Below are 19,276 nucleotides of genomic sequence, written 5' to 3' on the forward strand. Positions count from 1 at the left end.
TAATGGCCAGGGGGCTAATAATTTTGGATTTCTCATTTTTGCCCTTTTTTGTTTCAACTCATTGTATCAATAAGATATCCTAATCAAACTTGTCAACTTTTGTCTTTGTAGTGTATTTGTTTCTAAAATAACAAACAAGTGTTGTTAATGGCCATTTCCATGGAGAAATCAAGAGTTTTGTCTAATTTCATAAGGGGGGCTAATAATTTTGGTCACAACTGTAATGTTGCAACACGTATAGAGTATGTGGAGAATTATTTTTGCATAAATGATTTGTGTGGGACGTGAAAAAACACAATGCAAAGCTCAAAATAAAATGCAGACTGCACCAATTTTCAACAGATGATATAATAACATGAAACTTCTTTACAAAGACAGACTTTATATGCACTTAAATATGCATTTTTTTGGTCCAGCAGAAACAAGCTGTAAACACTACACTGACATATAATCATGTTTGTGTCCAGCTCCCATATCCACTCTCCTTTTTTATCTCTCTTTGGTCTCCACCAGCTTCTGTATCGCCCACTGTCTTCACACACTGTCAACACACAGCTGGAAAACCTGTAACTGCACTTTAATGAGGGCACATTACAATACGCATCGATGTGGTGGCAACACATTCAGAAAAGTAACATCTGTTTGCGTGACAAAAGCATCAGAAATACAGTGAAGCAAATGCATTAACAGGGAAAACTTAAAGCAGACGGCATCATTAAACCAAACCCCACATGTTATAACACCTTTACACACAATATAATTCAACACAATGAAGTTTTTTTTTAATTTTTTTTTTTTTCTTGTCTAATTTATTCATCATCTTGATCAGGCTCTTTGTTTTTTAATTTGAAACTTGCTTTTCTCTTTAACTTCGCACATAAACTTCAGCATCCTCATTCAGGGACATTTTCTCAGACAACTTCTCCCACATGTACAGCAATCTAATTTGATGTCTTTTCTCCTGGAACACAGTAGGAGTAAAAAATTAAATTCAAACATGCGCACAGGCCACCTGGTCCCATTGAACTATTTTTTCTTTAACATGCTTTTTCCCTGGAAGGAGAACAGAACCCTCTGATCCTTTCATCCCTGCTAATTAAAGTCTTTAATGTGTTAATTGCATGTTGGTCCCCTTGGCCCCCAGGCCCAGAACTGTACTCCCCCTGTACTAACAGACCAGGAATGGTGACATAAAGCAAAGTAAAGTTTACCCCAATCCACTGACGACTAATGCGTCCCTGTCTCCACGTTTGGCTCAAATTGGATGAGTAGTTAACAGAGGCTGACACTCATTTTCTTAATCTTGTTTGTCCAGAGAATATTGGCTCCTCTTTCTCTCCACAAAGACCTTCACATTTATTCGACTGCTCAGCCTCCGGAGGTGAGATGGGCCTAATTAAAGCGCTCAGTGATGAGGCCGTGTTAAAATCCCAGATGATACAAGCTACTCTGATTCAACCCCTCTTTATTTTAAAAGGTGGACGCTATGGTCAGATAATATTACCTGTATTTATACTTACACACTGTGTTCAGCTTGAGCATCTATTTATAATGTGATCTTTGACATAGTTAGCAGTTACCGCGGTTGATTTCCTGCATTTTCCACAATGCATCTAATCAGAAAAACATCCAGCTGTCCATCTGTAAAAAGACCAAAATCAAGTTAGTCCGTCTCTTAGCTACAAGCCCGTTGGTTCATAACGAAGATGCATTTGTTGTGGACTATTTTCAGCGGCAGATGAATCCACATTTGGTGTTCTAGTGAGTATTTGTGGTAGGACGACAGTGCGTGTGTGAGACTGAGTCAAAATAAACTACAGTGTGTGTAGACATGAAACGGTACAGACATTTAATATCATGATTATAGCAACCGAAATAACCACGGTTTTCAGTATTATCACGATATTGTTAAAATGCGCTTAAAATGTTCAAAAAAATAATAAAAACAACCTGAAATCAATTCACCAAGTGACTGTTTGCATTTAACCATTCAAATAAAACATGTCCAGCACATCTATCAGCATCAGCCAACTCAAGGGATAGCCCCCCCCGCCCCCCCGCGTGACGTCTTTCAGCGCTAAACTGCGCTCGGGGATGACAGTGAGCTGCAGCTCACGCGGGGGCTCACGCGGGGGCTCACGCGGGGGCTCACGCGGCTACAGCTCACTCCCTCTCCCCTGCGTCTGTGTGTGCGCTCTGTGGTCATGCGACATGTCACTGGGACTTCTGTAAAGTGTAAATTGTCTCAGTTACGGGATGCTTCAATTTAAAGATGTTCCTTGAACGCCTCATATGCAGGCAATCGGTACCCGCTCAGCTACAGCAGACATCGTCACCCCCCCCCCCTTCGGGTTCGGGACAGCAGCAGTGTCTTGTTTGATAGTCGTCATTGCAGAATGTGTCTCTGTTCTGCCCCAGTCATTAACCTGACGGTGCGTCTCCATCTATGAATAAGATACATCTGTCATGATACTCCACCCGCCGACCAGATGTCCTCGAACCTTCCACCTGCTCACCTGTTTGCTATTCCCAATCGCTGGAACCTCAACGCCCCCTTACACACCTGTTCCTCATTTCCCTCATTTGCTCCCCTGTAGCAGCCCTTTCCCCCCAGTCAGCTGTCAGATGGGTTATTCATGTCTCAAGACTCTCGGTCTTGTTCCCTTGCCTTCTGCCCCCCACCCCCCACCTCCCACCACACCACACCAAAATCTATTTTTTCCAACTGAGAAAGCACCATAAATATTTCCCTCTCACTTAAAATAAAACTGTTCTGTAGCTGCAACTGTGCACTGTAATTTGGTATAATTGTAGAACTTGATTACCATAATCATCTTTAGTTTTCAGCAGCTTTCAGAAGTTCTCTCTGTGCCTGCATGTTTCCTCCCACAGCCCAAAGATGTTAGTCAGTGATGTTAAATTGGCTGTAGGTGTGAATGTTTGTTTCTCTCTATATGAGAGAGACCAGACCTGTGCAGGGTGTACGTTGGCCAATTTATCCAACTTGAGCATTTATACTTTTAACTTTACATTCATTCACATCAAGGAGTTGCCCAGTTTACCCAGCTGGAGTAACTGGGGATGCTGAGAGTGTTTGGTTCAAAGATACAGGGAGAGTAATGACAAAGGAAGCGTGTGTGTGTGTGTGTGCGTGTGTGTGTCCTCACCCAGATATTCTCCATATTAAAGCCATTTCAGCCTCACCTGTGGTGCTGTAAATGACCACAGTGGTAATAAGTCCTGTAGCAGCTTATTATAAACTCCCTCCTGTGAGAGACATAAACTGTGTAGTGTACTTCTTTATAACTTCATTATATTCAAACCACGTCTTCTTGAGCAAATGTAAGTTAGCCAGTAAGATTTTTATACTCTTATTTTAGTGTTTGAATTTGTTTTGAGTAATTATGAACACCGCAGTTGTTAGATTCAGTTCTGAATACAACCCAATGTTACTTTACATGCTGTAAAATGAAATGTGAGGGAGTGTCTTTATCAGAGACTCTTCTCTCCATGTTTATATTCAAATTAATAAGGAAAATATATTTATTTATGAAAGGTCCATACTGTATTATAAGTGAGATGTCCATGTGTTGTTTGATTATAGATCAGGTTTAGCTTCTATATTAATACTGTGAAAGTATCAAAGCCTCAGTCCACAGAGAAATGCACACAGCCTGTATTCAGAAACTGAGCCTTAAAACCAGCCGTCAGGACTTCCTGTAACTTTGTGATGTCACAAAAAACAGTCACTGCCCTCAGTCATGCCCCAAGCCCCGCCCACCTGGACCCACCATCCAATCTTGCAGGATTTGGTTTCTGTGAGTGTTTACCAGAAATCTGCGACATTTTTTTCTATCAATCAGAAGAGAGGCTCAGAGCCTCCTCTCTTCTGATTGGCTCACCAACCTGTTGTTACTAGAGCTCCAGAGAGAAGCCTGAGGGAGGAGATGTGAAACTACACTGAGATGGTTTTTGGTTCTTAAAACCACAAATATATCTTCTTATGGATCAACACTTCAAATAAAACACTGGAAAGGTATAAAATCTGGGACTAAAATCAATCAGAGACAAACAGCTTCATATTCACCGTACATCTCATCTACATCTGCTCAAAAAGTGATATGTATTTTCCAAAATGTCAAATTATTCCTGACAATACACGTCTTTGCAAAGATTAAAGAAATGCAATAAGAATATGATAGAAAATGAATGTGTTTTCTGTTCAGGTTCTGACCTCAAAGGCTCCATGTAAACATAGCAGCATGAACGGCTCTCTGCATTGAAAGTTGTTATTAGAGAATGTACAGGAGAGCGGGGGGGGGGTCTCTCTCAGGGGTAGTTGGAAAGAAAAGCCATGAGAGGTGAGTAGATAAAAAGGGGGGGGGTTGCAGCCAATGAGAGACAAATGAATAAGAGGTAGAGAGTGAGGGAGGGAGGGGGTCGGAGCGACAGAGGCTGTGAAGAGAGACGCTAATGGAAAAAAAATGAGAAAGAGAGCAAGAGTGCGGGAGAAAAATAAACGTGTGAAAGATAAACAAGGGGGCACGTCTGGAGCCTCTCTCACTGCCCTGTGAGGCTCAGACTCATAATGTGCAGCGTGCTATCTGCAGAGAGCTGGATGCAGATCAGTGCACCGGACTCACTGGATTTCTGAGGCACATTTTGTATTGACATTTCTTTTTTATTAAAAGGCTTTAAACTTAGGCTACGTCCACACTACTAAACCGTCTCTGTCCAGATGAGCGTTTTAGCTCCGTCTCAGAAACGATCTCTGACCGTACAATCTCACATCCACGTACACTGAGTGTGTGTGTGTAAACGGGAAGCAGACTGTCCATTCTGCAATTGATTAGTTCCATAGAACACTACTAACGAGGAACAGTGAAGACAGTTGTAGCGTTAAAATGCAGAGTTTAACTCCGCAACAGCTGCTAGCAAAAACAACAAGATCAATACCTCTTGTATTTCACTATCCATCTTGCATTCACCACTGGTAGTCAACCCAATCAGGGATCGACCGTTTGTGTGCACGTCATCGTTTCCAAAGGTTTTGGTTTCTGCACGTCCAGGCTACAATGCAATCCTGGAGTAGTCACACTAAAACAGGTCCAGCAGCATTTTCCAAACGTTTCCGTTTTTGGGGGGCTTGAAAATTTCAGAGTCTCGTGGACAGCAGGTGAAAACAAGGCAAAGGGATGCATTTTAACACGAAAAACATAGTAGTGTGAACGTGGCCGCATGCGTGTCAGATCCTTCAGAAGCATATTAAACATCTACTCCCCACAACTTATCACATCCACCAATCAAATGACATCACACGGGTGTGAAAGAAGATGGGTTTGAGCTTATCTGTCAAACTGTCGATTTTTATGCGATCAACGGTATGAATGTCAAGACAGGTGTGTCCCATTATTCCCCAGCTTTATAATTCATTGTGTCTCACTTTGATGGCAGGCTATTCACATTTGCCTCGAGATACAATCAGATCAGCTTAACCCTCCGTCCCCTTTATCAAGCAACATATACTCTGAAACTGGAACAGCTGCACACATCCACACAGATGTACCAGCGGCCTCTTCATAATATTGTTGGGAATATGTTTTTAATGCCATAGCAGTAAAGCTTGTATTCTTAAGTGAGCATTCAAATTTTAGTTGCTGAAATGATATTAAAATGTAATTCTGAGGCTTTCAGCAATTCAGTCATTAGCATAAGAGGTTGTGAACTAAGCGATGGTTGAGTTAGATGTTTGGCAAATCATCCAGTAGCTGTTAAGACACTGGACATGTTGGACAAATGCTGAGAATGAAAAAGCAAAGCCAGAGAGGTGAAGCAGAGAAGGAAAGATTTCAGATTTCAGCACTGGCAAAGTGTTTTCTCATTATTTCTGTCATGGCCACCGTTGCTTTGATTGGTGTGATTGGATGCAGGGAAGCAAACCATTATCAGAGGATGAATTGTAAGCTTTAGCATAATAGCTACTCAGCTAATACACTTAGATGTTCAAATTAAATACTGGTGTTACTGCCTGTCCCATTTAAATAACATGCACACACAGCAGTCTCCACTCCATCCAAAACATCTCACAGTTACAAGCTCAAAGTGTAGTTGTTGCTCTGCTGCTGTTATACATCTAGGAGCTGGCTTGTGAAAGTACAAATTAATGTTAAATTAATGTTTCTTGACCAGCAGGAAAAGCCTCGGATGGGCGAGTAATGGAAGAAAACTGTCTTCATTCCTTTTTTAAGTACAACTGTCAAATTATCTCTGAGCTGCACTTTTCCCCTGTCAAGATGAGCCCAGACTCGTCAGACACAGGTGTAATTAACAGCGGTAAGTGATGGCTCGGGATTGAGAAATGAAAGTCATTTTTTTAATGAAAAAGATTTTTTTGCTTTGACGAGTGAAAATATCTGTCCACAGAGAGATGTCGCCATACGGAGAAACAAATGACCAAGCTTCTGTTTAGGATCGTGCAACTGTACTAACACGTGATCCAAATGAACCAAGAAATCCTCCTATCGCTCGCTGTTCGAGAGTTATGAGCCAAAACGTGAGACGGTGCTACTGTTAGTTCAGAGCTGCACCAGAAACTGATACGTTCCTGTTTCATAGTCTTTGCTAAATTTCCTTTAAATGTGTTGTTTTTATTGAGAAATTTTAAATCTTTTATTTTTAAACTAAAGTCACTGCACATAATCAATGTGCGCTTTTACCGGATTTAAATTTACTTTGTGTGGTTTATATGAAGGTGCGTTCAAAGAGCCAATGGTTCGCGCTGATGGCTGCACTGATGTTTTGCACATAAATGAGTGGTGGCTCCGCTGCTGAATCTACCAGCTACATCCAATACAACAGGAGTACAATAGCATGTCTAGTATTGCGTTCAATTACTCTCAAAAGCCGCCGTGGATAAAAGCCGCGCACGTTCTGTGATGCGAGCGCACGGAACAGATCAGTGAGTGGAACACCCACCTCGCGAGGGAACATTTCTGCTCCGCGAGCGAACAGCACACACGGAGCCTCACATCGCGCTCACAATGTTTCAACACGCCGCTCGTCAAGTTGACTTGTGAGACTTTGTAGGCGGGGCCAGTCGCTAATGTGTCTGCTCCTTTGATTGGTCAGTTTGAACACCTTTAAGAAGAAGGAGAAGAAGAAGACGGACTAATTAAACACCCTAGTTTAGCTAACTTATATCAATGCCATTGTTTATTGGCCCCAATAGTCAAACTTGGTGAGGGGAATTCATATATTTCCTCATGTAGGTTGCCATGGTCACACAGAGCTGTGGCAACAATAAACTAAAGTGGCGCATGTTCAGGGGAGTGGAGGTTGTCCATCCTCTTTGCTTCTGTCACCTCCCTCAGAAACCGCTCGCGGCCTGAAAGCTCCTTTGCTGCTATTCAAGCTTTCCTTTGCTTCGTCAAGACATGGCCACCTTCCTTAACACTGATGCTAATGTGCAGATCCTGGTGGATTTAAGTCAGTGGCTGAAGCTATTCAGCAGCTCCAAGCGGATTTAAATAAAAGACCTGTTGGTATCAGGTCTCTGCAGTGAATCCTGTCAAAGTGTCTGAAATGCTCAACCCCTGCCCTCATTTTGAATAAGCCTGTCTCGATAATGTCTGAAATACAACAACATAATTTTTTATTCAACTTTGCTCCAGTTAATATGTGACATGTCAGAGGTTTTGATGAACTAACAAATGTCCAGCCAACCGCCACTCTCTCCTATATTGACACCAACAGGTGCGTTCAGACACCCACCTCCTTTCTGTAAATTCAGCTTATACCTGATTGTCTATTTGAAGAGCTAAGAGCCCATGGTGACAACTATTAGTTAGGCTGCCGTAAATGTGTCCTGTCTCAACCTTTTAAAGTTGCTGAAAAAAAGAAAAAAAAAAAAAAGATTTCTATCAAAATATGTGAAAATTGCTGTAGTCTGAGAGTTGATGTGTTTGTGTGCTCGTATGGGAACATTTATCCCGAGTCTTTATGAGAGTCAAGCATAATTTTCAAACACAGAAAAGTGAAGCATGCCATACCATGGCACTGAAAAACACATCAAACATCTTAAAGAAGAGAAAAAAAAACACACCATCAAAATGTAATCAAAAGTACGTCACAGCATAATCTTTTTCTGTAAGTGGTTGTTGTGAATATACAACACGTTGATCTGCGCACACGTCATCACCTGTCGGGTCATGCAAAGCAGCAACATAAAGTGTAGACACTTATCATTTGCACGGCTCTGTTAGTCTGTGCATCCACCAGGAACCTCTAATGGAGACTTTGAAGGGGTCCCTGGCTCTCGGACCCCCAGAAGCCGGAGCAAGTGGTGACCATCTTGAGTGATGGAGAACTAAGAAGTCAGATTATACCCATACATGACATACAAGTGATTTTGCTTTGGTTGACAGTATTATGGAATGTGTCAAGAAATTAGTTTTGTTGTGATTGACAGACAAAGCTGGTTAGGGTCAGTAAATGTAAAACATAAGAGGGTCTGTGGATAGCTCTTTTTCAGAGATTTCTTTGGAAATATTTAAAAACTATTTGTAAATTATGGAGCTATAAAGTAGTGTTACCTTAATTTGCTGTCAGTTCTGTTTGCTGTTGACATAATGTTCCATCTGTTTCACATTAAAAGCCCTCCACAGGCTCAGGGAAGATAATCCTTTCCCTCATATTCCCTGAAAAGGTTCTGCTATTAAAGCTCTACAGGAAGTGTGGAGAGTCACTAACACCTACTTAATAGTGTGAAAGAATGTCAAAGCAATTAATGCATTTCTGTTACCCAGAATTTACTTGGGACTAGTCATTACTGGGCTGGGCCACCCTGTGAAGGAAACTCATCTCAGCCACTTGTATCAGTGATCTCATTCTTCTGGATTCTCCTCAAACTCCATTACCACGTGCATCTTGGGAGCTTTGACTTCCTTTTTGGAGGTTGCCTGTCAAACTAATGTTCTTAGCCTCTATCATGAACAAGATACTCAAGATACTTGAACATTTTCAGTTGGAGCAGTGACTCCCTTCCACAGTTTTCCAGCACAGACCCTTGGCCTCAGACTTAGAAGTGCTGACTCTGGGCTACTTACTGGTCTAGTGTGTGCTGGACCACATTGTCTACAAAAAGCAAAGATACAATCCTGAGTCAGTCATGCCAATACTCTCATTACCTCGGCTAAACATTGAGAATATGCTCATGAGAATCAAAAACAAAATTGTTGAAAGGCACAACCGTGGCAGAACCCAGTGCCCAACTGTTGCACTGGTTTTTCAAGGACCAGAGGAGTGGTAGCAGTGGTCCCAGCACACCATATTCCTGTCACGGATCATAATGGTCATGTAGACTGCATGGGCAAACTCTTTTAACAAAGACTGTAGGTCTTGCTGGATGTTCTGTTTAGCAAAGGTACAGTGTTTAGGGCTGAATGGAACCCAATGGATACAAAGAGTAACAGAGCCACAAACCAAACATATACTTAAGAGGTTTTCCTCTACCCAAGGAGATATTTTGGTTTGCAAGGCTTCTGGTAGCGTTTTACTGCTGTACCTGTTTTCAGTTGATCTCCAAATCTCCATGATTGTAGCAGGAGTTCAGAGAGAGAGAGAGAGAGAGAGAGAGAGAGAGAGAGAGAGAGAGCATCCTGTAACTGGAGAATCAAATGTTGGTCCAATGCTCCCAACCATCCATCAGAAGACTTGTTCATGATTCAGTTGGTGTCACCAAAAAAGATGAAAATGGCTTTTTATATCAATCAATGATGAGCATTCCAGCAACTTAAGCGCAGAGAAACAGCGAGTGACATGCGAGTGTGGTATCCATGCTACCAACAAGAACGTCCATCCTCTCAGTCTTGGATTTGCAGTTTGTTAAACCTTCCCTTGCAAGTTTTACCTCTCCCAACACATTAAGTAAGATGTCTGAATTTATCAAACATATCTTGATAAATCTGTTTGAGGAATCTGTAGAAGAGTGAAGCATTTTTTCAGTTTGATAGGATTTTTTGCTTCCCTTTGATTTCTGACCTTGTATTTCCGAGAGGCACTTTTTGTTTGGTTGCCAAGTTGAGGGTGGAGATGATGAAGCAACTGGTACAATCATCCACTTGGTACAAGGCCTGTAGAGTTTCCTCTACCTGTCCACACAGACTAACTTTGCACTGAAGTACCTCTCCTGGTCTTGCAGCTGCAGGAGTCCAAGTTCACAGACGTCCTGAGATGAGGTGAAGCTGTAAGTCCTTGACTCCGAGCCTCCCGCTTCACAGAGCCACCTCTTGTCTGTTGGAGCTACCATTGGCTGCTGGAGCAATGATGGCTGCGGTGGGCGTGGTCTTCTTGATGGAGGTGAGACGTATGTGGGAGGTGCTATGCAGGTAGCTGGCCTGGCGCTCAGGGCGGTGACCTCGACCACATCGCAGCTGACTGAGCAAGAAGAAGAAAGAGTAAAGTGAGACCATGAGACCTTGACAGAAAAACTAATGTTCTTCTCTAATTCCCAATAATTTTACTGAATCATGTTGTAATATTGTATCTATGTCGAGGTTCAAACAAAAGGGGGGAAAGAACATGATCTACTTCCATTCCTGTTTCCATTTTTTTATTCACTAATATTATTGGTTTCTATTTCCGTTACCTGACATTTTAGACTTTAACATTTCTGTATTCAATCACAGACGGGCTTTTTGTAACAACAATTTGGTTCCACAAATAATTGATATCTTGGAAAAATGACAAATGATACAGAATGAATTCAGATTGAACTGGACCAGAGTATTGGTCACGTTTCCTCTTTCCTTTGTTATAGGCTTCACTGTTCTTATCTATGTTTTAATACTGGCACAATAATTTAGAGCTACAAGCACCTGTGTTACATTGCCTATTCACTAAAGGTAAATGTAGACCTTCCAACCAATCAGAATCAAGACTTCTCAGGTGACATGGTGTAATGCAATATATTGCCAAACTGCAAGTGGCTAATTGAAAAAAACTGAAAAAAACACCAATGCTAACTCTAGGGTTATGTCCAAAGATGTAATCCTAAAAATCAGGGAAATAAAGAATGTTTTCTCCCTTGGTAGAAAAAGTCTAAAGATTTTTGTATTAAATGGAAATCCTCACACTTGGACCAATAACATAGTTCAATGAAACTTCCCTTCAAGTAAAAATAAACTAAATCTGACGACAGGTAAATTATCACGTTCTTCTGATGTCTCATTATAATTGCTTCCCTAAGGTGCATTTTATTTTTCTGACATATCCTCTGCTGCTTGTGCGGTGTCAGGATTTGCCTGCAAATCTGACCCAAATGAAAGCGCAAAGCCTCTCCCCAGGTTACTGTTTCTCACTCTGACAGTCACAGAGAGGATTGTGCCAGAGTCGGCATGAAGAGCTGAGGAGGGTTTCCACCCTGCCGGGGTAGAGTAATGAGAAGTTGCAGGATGTTTAGTGGGAAGTGGGAGCACTCAGACGGAGACGAGACCATGATTGCTATATTTTGTGGCGAGGTTACGAGTCCGTTCACAGTGAGAAATGAAGTGTTTGTCACCTGGTTGTTTCCTGAATCTGAGTGCTCGGTGTCGTACAAATGTTCAGACTTCGGGAAAGTTTTGATTGGTCTGTACAGAGAATAAAAAAACATCAGCAGCGCCGTGCCAACCCCTGAGCCAGCAGCCTGTCAGAGCAGAAGCCAAGTCTCATCCGTCTGCAGGCGTTTTGATTTGTATCCTCCCATCGTCTACGTCTTATTTATTTGCATTATATAAATCCAATCAATACAGACATAAAGAATTGTTCAAGCGTTCATCCTCTACGTGTTTTCCATCTTTTTTATGGTGCGGGCAGTTAATCCCAGCAAAAATACAATGTCCTTCTTTTCTGTCTCTCCTTCCTCTCTGTCAGACTGCATGCTGAAATGTGGAGGTGCAACATTTTGTTGCTCAGCAGATGTAAATATTTTAGGTATTAAAATCATCACGTTGAAAATGTGGGATTTTGTACAGATCTGAATATATGGTGAAATGCATAGGACCTCTGAATCTAACTTGGTAATCTCTTTTTTAAATGGGTGAAGTAATTTAAATATGTAATGATTAAGTCATTTTATGTTTTTTTGTGGGACATTTTAACATTGAAAAATGAAATGAACTTGTCAGGAGCCTATCCAGAAAGCAGAACTTTCAAAACTAACTGTATGATCATTTGCTGAACATGTGTATTAATCCACTGCAGTGCCCAGGTGCTTCAGTAAATCACTGTGGGAAAAAAAAAGAAGGATATTTGTGAGGATTTTGAAGGTTTACATCTTCAGAAGAATTCAGAGCCACAGACAGTCAGTGTCTGGGGAGGTCAGGAAGTGTTGAGACATTAGTGTCATTCTGGGGTTTTTTTAGATGATATGAAAAATACAGAATAAAGGTAAAGCCTCATCCTTTAAGAAATATTTGTATGCTAAGGTCAAACTGTTACATGGGCGGAACAGTCAGTGGAAATGCGCTGCTGATCTTTCCTATGTAATTTATTTCCACCTTGTACCTCACAGGGATATGGAACCTTGGGTTATGTCTGAAAGCTGTCATTATCGATAACACGACCTCCCGACCTGTTGAAGTGCCTGCGGAAGCTCTCGCTGAGCAGGTAGAGGGCGAAGGGGTTGACGCAGGAGGAGGAGAAGCTGAGGACTCGGGCCAGCAGGGTGATGATGAGGTGGGCCAGCGACAGATCCATCTGGTGGTAGTGGAAGGAGCGGTACATGTAGAGCACGTGGTTGGGGAACCAGCACAGGGCGAACAGACCCACGAACACCAGCACGATTTTGGCCAGGCGCTTCCTCGTCTCCATCTGTAGGGGTGGAGGGAAAAAGGAACGATGACAGATCGTCAGATTTTTCTCCCCAGTTAGGCACAAAACTGAAAATGCTATAGTACAAATGGTTTCAGATCAATTCACTGTATCTTAAAAATCCTAAAGTGTATCTTAAAAGGATACTTAAAAGCCAAATTGGTTTTAAAAAATAGAGGTAATTTTACACCCACGGTCTCTTATTTTGGAGGAAAAATGTAATCATGCTAGACAGGACTAAAGGTTTGACTCCCACTGGGACCTTCATGCTAAAAGCTTCTTCCAAACGTAGGACAGCATGATGAAATTAATGGAAAGAGGCGAAGAGCTGCACGGAGGGAGAAAATGGATTTGGAACCATGTTTAAACACCGAGTGCATTAAGTGAACAGTAACGTACGAGCAGTGTGACCTTGTTAGGCGGACGCTCGGAGATCGCCGGAGACACGAGGAAAAGGTCAGTTTAATCGGCCGCGTACATTCGGCTCAATACAAACACACATAAAAATGTCAACAGTGTTTTGCGAAGTGCCTCTCTTGTGTACCGCAGACATCAAACGCATCAGACGCTGTGACCTTTTGATGTACACACTCCTGGCGCTTTCAGAGCTCAAAGAAAAGAGCAGCAGACGGACGAGGTTCTTCTCTTCGCTCTTGCTTCGAAATCCATTATAGTTTATGTGCATAAATTAAACCCTGAGGAGCTCATTAGACCTTCTCACCCCGAACATAAAGAGAAATAGAAAATCAGCTCTGCAGCGCACACGTATACTGTTGACACATAAGGCCACATGGAGCGATTGGTGGAGGGTATTTATTTCCCTCTGGTGCTGGAGGGCTTTTTTTTCTCCTCCCCTCACCTACATCTGTTTGATATGTTGGTGAAGATCTGTGAACCAGACTGCTCTGCAGGAAACTGGAAGAGGTTTTCTTAAGGGCTCAAAGTTCTGCATAAAAAAGTATTTACAGTATAAAAATGATTGATTATTATTGTTGACGAAACACTAGTCAATCTCACAGGACCGTCATGTTGGTACGTCTGTATGTTGGCCAGGGGAAACCTGGCTGTTGTAGAGTTTGACCCTGGGACCTCCAGAGCTGCTCTGTTGAGGCTGTTCTGTTTTTATTTTGTTTTTTTGCTTTTCATGGCAGCAGCATGGCCGAAGAGGACAGGATGAGTTTTCCACTCTGTGGAGCAATAAAATTAATCTTGCATCTTGACCTGGTGCGACGTCATCAAGAAGTTAATTTGCACACAGACGGAGGATTATGAGATTTTGGTAGGAAATTGAATCGAGGGGGGATTACATTTGTAGAAGTTAATATTTCAATTCCAAGATTCCTTTAATTAATGAGATTCTGTTTAGCGAAGAACACACGTGGGCTCCAGCTGAACGTTGTTCGGTCCTGACGGCATTGTTTCACCTTGGCTGACTCGCCTCGTAAAGACGAAAAACAGAATGTTTAAAAAAAAAAGAAAAGAAAAGAAAAAGTTAACCAGCAGCAAACTGCTGATTACGGAGCAGGGATCATCTCTGCGCTTCCGGCTGGCTGCTGCTGATTTGTGTTTACTCTGATTTGCTGCCAGTGGTCGGGCAGAGTTTTGGCGTTTTTCCTAAGATCCTCTTAGGCACCTGCAGCTCCAGGCAACAACTCATCTGGAAGGGCGGATTATGTGAATGTGTGCATGCATTCGCTACCTACCTGCAGCTGCCTCCATAGCTGTGAATGTATTCAGATCTCTGTAATAGAGTTTCTCCTCAGCTCATTGTTGATAAATCCTCAGCGCTCCCCGGCAGCGCCGCTAACTGCTGCCTTTGTCACCGAGCAGCAAGCCTGCAAAGCCTCCTGGGAGCTCCCATTAGAGGCACGTGGGAGACAGATCGACACCTGAGGTGACGGCGGTGCAGCAAGACATCAAGTTGTCACATTTTTATTTTGCTCCAAATACTGAAAAATGCAGAAATCCGAGGCAAACAATTTATCATTTGTGCACTTGTTATCCTGTCAGGGTTGCAGATGAAACACATCCACTGTATATAGCAGATGAGGTCTCCCATCATGCACTAATGCAAAAGCTAACATTAATCATTATTCTGAGAATTTGGTGCAGTTACAAAGTGTAAACACCTCTGTCTCCTTTGATTATAGATCAGGTCTAGGTTCTATATTAATACTGTGAAAGTATCAAAGCCTCAGTCCACAGAGAAATGCACACAGCCTGTATTCAGAAACTGAGCCTTAAAACCAGCTGTCAGGACTTCTGGAACTTTGTGATGTCACAACAAAGCAGTCACTGCTCTCAGCCACACCCCAAGCCCCGCCCACCTGGACCCACCATCCTACCTTGCAGGTACAAGTATTTTTACCTGTAATCTGCTATATTTTTATTAGATCACTCAGAAAACAGTCAGCCAATCAGAAGAGAGGCTCAGAGCCTCCTCTCTTCTGATTGGCTCACAGACCTGTTTTTACTAGAGCTCCAGAGAGAAGCTTGAGCGTTTTTGGTTCATAAACCACAAATATATCTTCTTAAGGATCAACACTTCAAATAAAAGATAAAGTATGGGACCTATAAGAAGATCCATATAACAACACACAATTTATCATGTTAACGTAACAGTAAGATATGATATGTCGTAATAAGAAATGTTTCTTAAACAGAATAGTTAAATGTTATAATAAAATGAAAAATATCTTGTTAAAATATAAGAAACTGGATATTTTTTCCTGTTAATCAATTTTTCACTAGAAGCACGTCTGGCAATGAAATGACAAAATACTGAGATGGAGGTTTTTGATTTGATGCCAAGTAAAACATAACATCATTTTTCTTTTTGGCAAATTGCTGAACTGACACTGTTGTTTTTCTTGGGCGGACTCCAAGACAACATGTTCATTTAAAGAAGCTGTCACTGTCACCTCACACCTGCCACTCCTTCATTAAGAGTTTAGAGTTTAGAAGCCATTTTGAATTGTTGATCAGAGATCACACACAGACCGTTCACTGGATACCGAAGAGCCGCAGCTCCATCCCGTTCAGTGTTCAACGCTTTCAAAGTCTCAGCATATAGACACATCCGCTCATCTTCATCCGTCCCAGCTTATACATCATCCACCTCTATGCTGCAGTCATGTGACAGGGTGACACCCAGACCTGAGGGTGCAAAGCAGCTACACGACTGAAGACCGAAGCTTTCTCCAAACATCTTCAGCTGTGGGAAAGACCAAGCTCACTCTGGTTTCTCCAGATCAGCTCCCCTTCACACTGATGCAGGTGAGTGGAGGTTATTTAGCAAACTGATCGCTGCAACGACAAAGCAATTTATTTTTTGTCGGTAGTGTGATTTCTACCGACAAAATGAATTATGTAAAGTCTTCTTCTCCTCTAAATCAATTCAATTTATTATTCTCTGCATGATAACACGTTTATTTTATTGTTGGAGAAAGTCGCAAGTTTAAAGTGTTTAAAAACTGAAAGGCTTGAACAGGATGAACTCCTTACACCATCTAATCAATTCAAGAGCGCCATAACATGTCATTTGAGCCGCGCTGTTACCCACCAACCCCGGAGGGAAATGTCTGCCACTTTCTTCACCAGATGCTCTCTAACTGTGTCTGGCTGCTGTCTGGCTGCCGAGCGGGTCGTGACGGCGGCTTTATGGGGGAGATGATGAAGATGAAACATCTGCCTGCAGCTGGAAACACTGAGACTGAACCAGACTGAAAACATGTTGAAAGTCGCTCTGTAGAGCTCATCTCACGTGACACACGGATCCACTGTTAAGCAAGTGTGTTCAGCAGGATTGGTTTTCGATATTCAAGGTTACCAAAAAAAAGCGGCAGGATCTGATCAAGATAAGAACTGCCGGTCAGATTAGCTGAGGGAGGCAGAGGACTGTTTGGTCTCTGTTCCAGTATCTCAGTGAGTAAGAGGACTAGCGCTGGAATTTCAAGTCTTGGGTTTGATCCTCAGGATTCCGGAGTGACTTTTGAAATCCAGGACCCAAAAGTAAAACATTCAAGTGCTCCAGGAAATAAGTGCCAGTTGTCTGACCAAATAGCTCATGGTGTTTGAGGTGTACTTGGAAAGTTTGAGGTTGGGAATTTGATCCTTGGGTGTCAGTGAATTTTGAAGAACCAAAGAGAAGACTGAAAAGTTCTCAGTGGGAACGGGACCTGGTGCAGTTTCTGGTGTCAATCAGACTTGGACAGGACCGGCAGCAGGACCTCCCTGTTGGATCACCAGTCCACTGTTGGATAGGCACACAAACACACACACACACACACACACACACACACACACACACAGTCAGTCTCCTGCAGTTTATTTCTGTAAACTGTGTGCGTTGCTTGAGGGTTTGTCTTGTTTTTCAGTTTGTCAGGGATCATGAATAAACATGAACTCCTGTCATTGTTTTTTATATCCGAGCGGGAAAACAGAAGTCTGAGTTAAAGTTCTGCTGCTGCTGCTGCTGCAATGAGCTTTTGTCTCTTTTTAATATTGCTTTTGTTGTATGTGTTACTGTCGCTGCTGTTGTTCAGTGCACATGTGACACAATACAATAGATGTGCAGAATAATATGTGTACTTCACTGTCTATATTTAGGCTGAGAGGCTTGTGTGGAACACGATGTATCATTGCATTACATTTAGTTCATTCAGCCCAAAACTTCCAGTTGCCAGGGATCGTTATACAATGAGTTAATGAGCTCGTGCGAAAGGGAAAGGCAGGAAAGGTAACGAGCTGAGCCAAGATAGAGGAAAAGATTTGCTTGTTTCTGCCCATTAACTAATGGGGAAACTCTCCCATCACCCAGTTTTAAAACCGTCCATAACAACGTAACTGTCCAAATAATCTTGGACTAAAAACTGATGGTATGAAAAATGGTGATCAGTAAAGTTGTGAAATGAAAAATTCAAATTAAAAAAAATAATCATACATGTTCAAGTTGATCAAATTCGATGATCGGCCAGATTTAGATCCCAAAATCCTAGTGTTATGAACGCGGTCATATTATTGTAGTTGGTCTGTTTTGTGTGTGTGTGTGTGTGTGTGTGTGTGTATGTGTGTGTGCCCTGTGTTCCTGTGTTTTCTTATTGTATGCAAATAGGTGTGTGCCGCAGCCGCGCCGTCATTGGTGGAAAGGCTGTGCACCCTGGTCGGTGATTGGCTGCAGCCCCTGGTCACCTGATATATAAGGAGCCAAGATGGCCGCCGGCTCGTCGCTCTCATTCTCTTCTTCTCCCAACCGGCCACACTGACTCAGCTTTGTGTAGTTCTTGGATTCGTTTGAGTGAGTAAGGGTGGGCTGCCAGTTTTGTTTCTCTGGTTTTCTCCTGTTTATCTAGTTAAGCAGGTGAGTTTGTTGTCATTTGTTTTCCTTTGGTTAGATTAGTTATTTATTTTCCAAACAGGGTTATTATGTTTATTATGTTGGCCTTAGTCCACCCTGAAGCCTAAAGTATTTATTTTCTATATGTTCACTTAAAACCTTTATGTAAATAAATCACTTTCTTTACATTTAAACCAATCATTGTTGTGGCTACTTGGGACTTGGGGAAGATGGGGCCAGTTTATGTTGTGTCCCAGCCCCCCCCCCCCCCCCCCCCCCTGGGGCATAACACCTAGTTAGAAATTCAGATTCAACATCCGGGATACCAAGGATAAGCAATCCACCAGCGTCCAGCCAATCAAGTTACACTCCAGTGGTCATGTGACAGATGCTGAATTGATGTTGAATTTTTCATTCTGAATTTGTGAACATTGAAAATAAACAGTGTAGGGAGTTATTGAGAATTCAGGTGAATTCAGAGATTTCAATGCAAAAAAAAAAAAAATTTCAAAGGCTTTTAAATTTCAAAATCTGGTGACATATTTGCTCCCGTAAATAAACGTCTGCAGGAAATAGTTATTAGTGATAAACTGGATGAAGCTGCTTTTCGCACCTGCACTTTTTCCCTCTTTGCCTCCTCACCTCCCTCTGAGTGCATCACCTCTCTCCACCTCTGCTGCTGCTCTTTTCCTCCGCAGACCTCCCTGCCTCTCCTCTTCTCTCTCTGGCTCGCCGTCGGTCTGAGCAGCGTCGAAGTTCGGAAGCAAACTTTGTGATTATTCAGCGTCAGGCTCTCGTACGGCTGCTCCGCTCACTCATTAACATTTATATTAAACAGAGTCGGTAACAAGCTGTTTTCTCTCGTTTCCTTTTGCTACAGAGATCTGCATTTAAACATGCCGCTTTTCATTCTACGCTCATTACTGGTAGATTTTCTCATCTATTTTCACCAAATAGGATCAGAATATTTCCCATAAAATCAATAACACGTGATTAATTCTGTTGTTTATGTTGTGTTTTGGTAAAAAAAAAAAAAAAAAAGGGGAAATTATCTGGTATTATTTTATGTGTGTTAACTGACAGTTGATGATT

The 19,276-nt window shown here is 42.1% G+C and overlaps 1 protein-coding gene across 1 annotated transcript in view; it reads right to left on the bottom strand.

Annotated features, from left to right (window-relative positions):
* Positions 1–10,134: 10,134 nt before the first annotated feature.
* nmbr (neuromedin B receptor) overlaps positions 10,135–19,276 on the bottom strand; it is a 54,399-nt gene continuing 45,257 nt past the window's right edge. The window contains exons 4-5 of the mRNA XM_023411067.2: positions 12,611–12,849; positions 10,135–10,434 (exon numbers count right to left, since the gene is read on the bottom strand). Coding sequence (XP_023266835.1) covers positions 10,272–10,434; positions 12,611–12,849 — 402 coding nt within the window. The 3' untranslated portion in view covers positions 10,135–10,271. The remainder of the gene's footprint in view (positions 10,435–12,610; positions 12,850–19,276) is intronic.

The sequence above is a fragment of the Seriola lalandi genome, unplaced genomic scaffold (genome assembly GCF_002814215.2).
Source record: "Seriola lalandi dorsalis isolate HSWRI2012SDOR001 ecotype SW California unplaced genomic scaffold, Sedor1 jcf7180002054448, whole genome shotgun sequence".
Classification (NCBI taxonomy): Eukaryota; Metazoa; Chordata; class Actinopteri; order Carangiformes; family Carangidae; genus Seriola; species Seriola lalandi.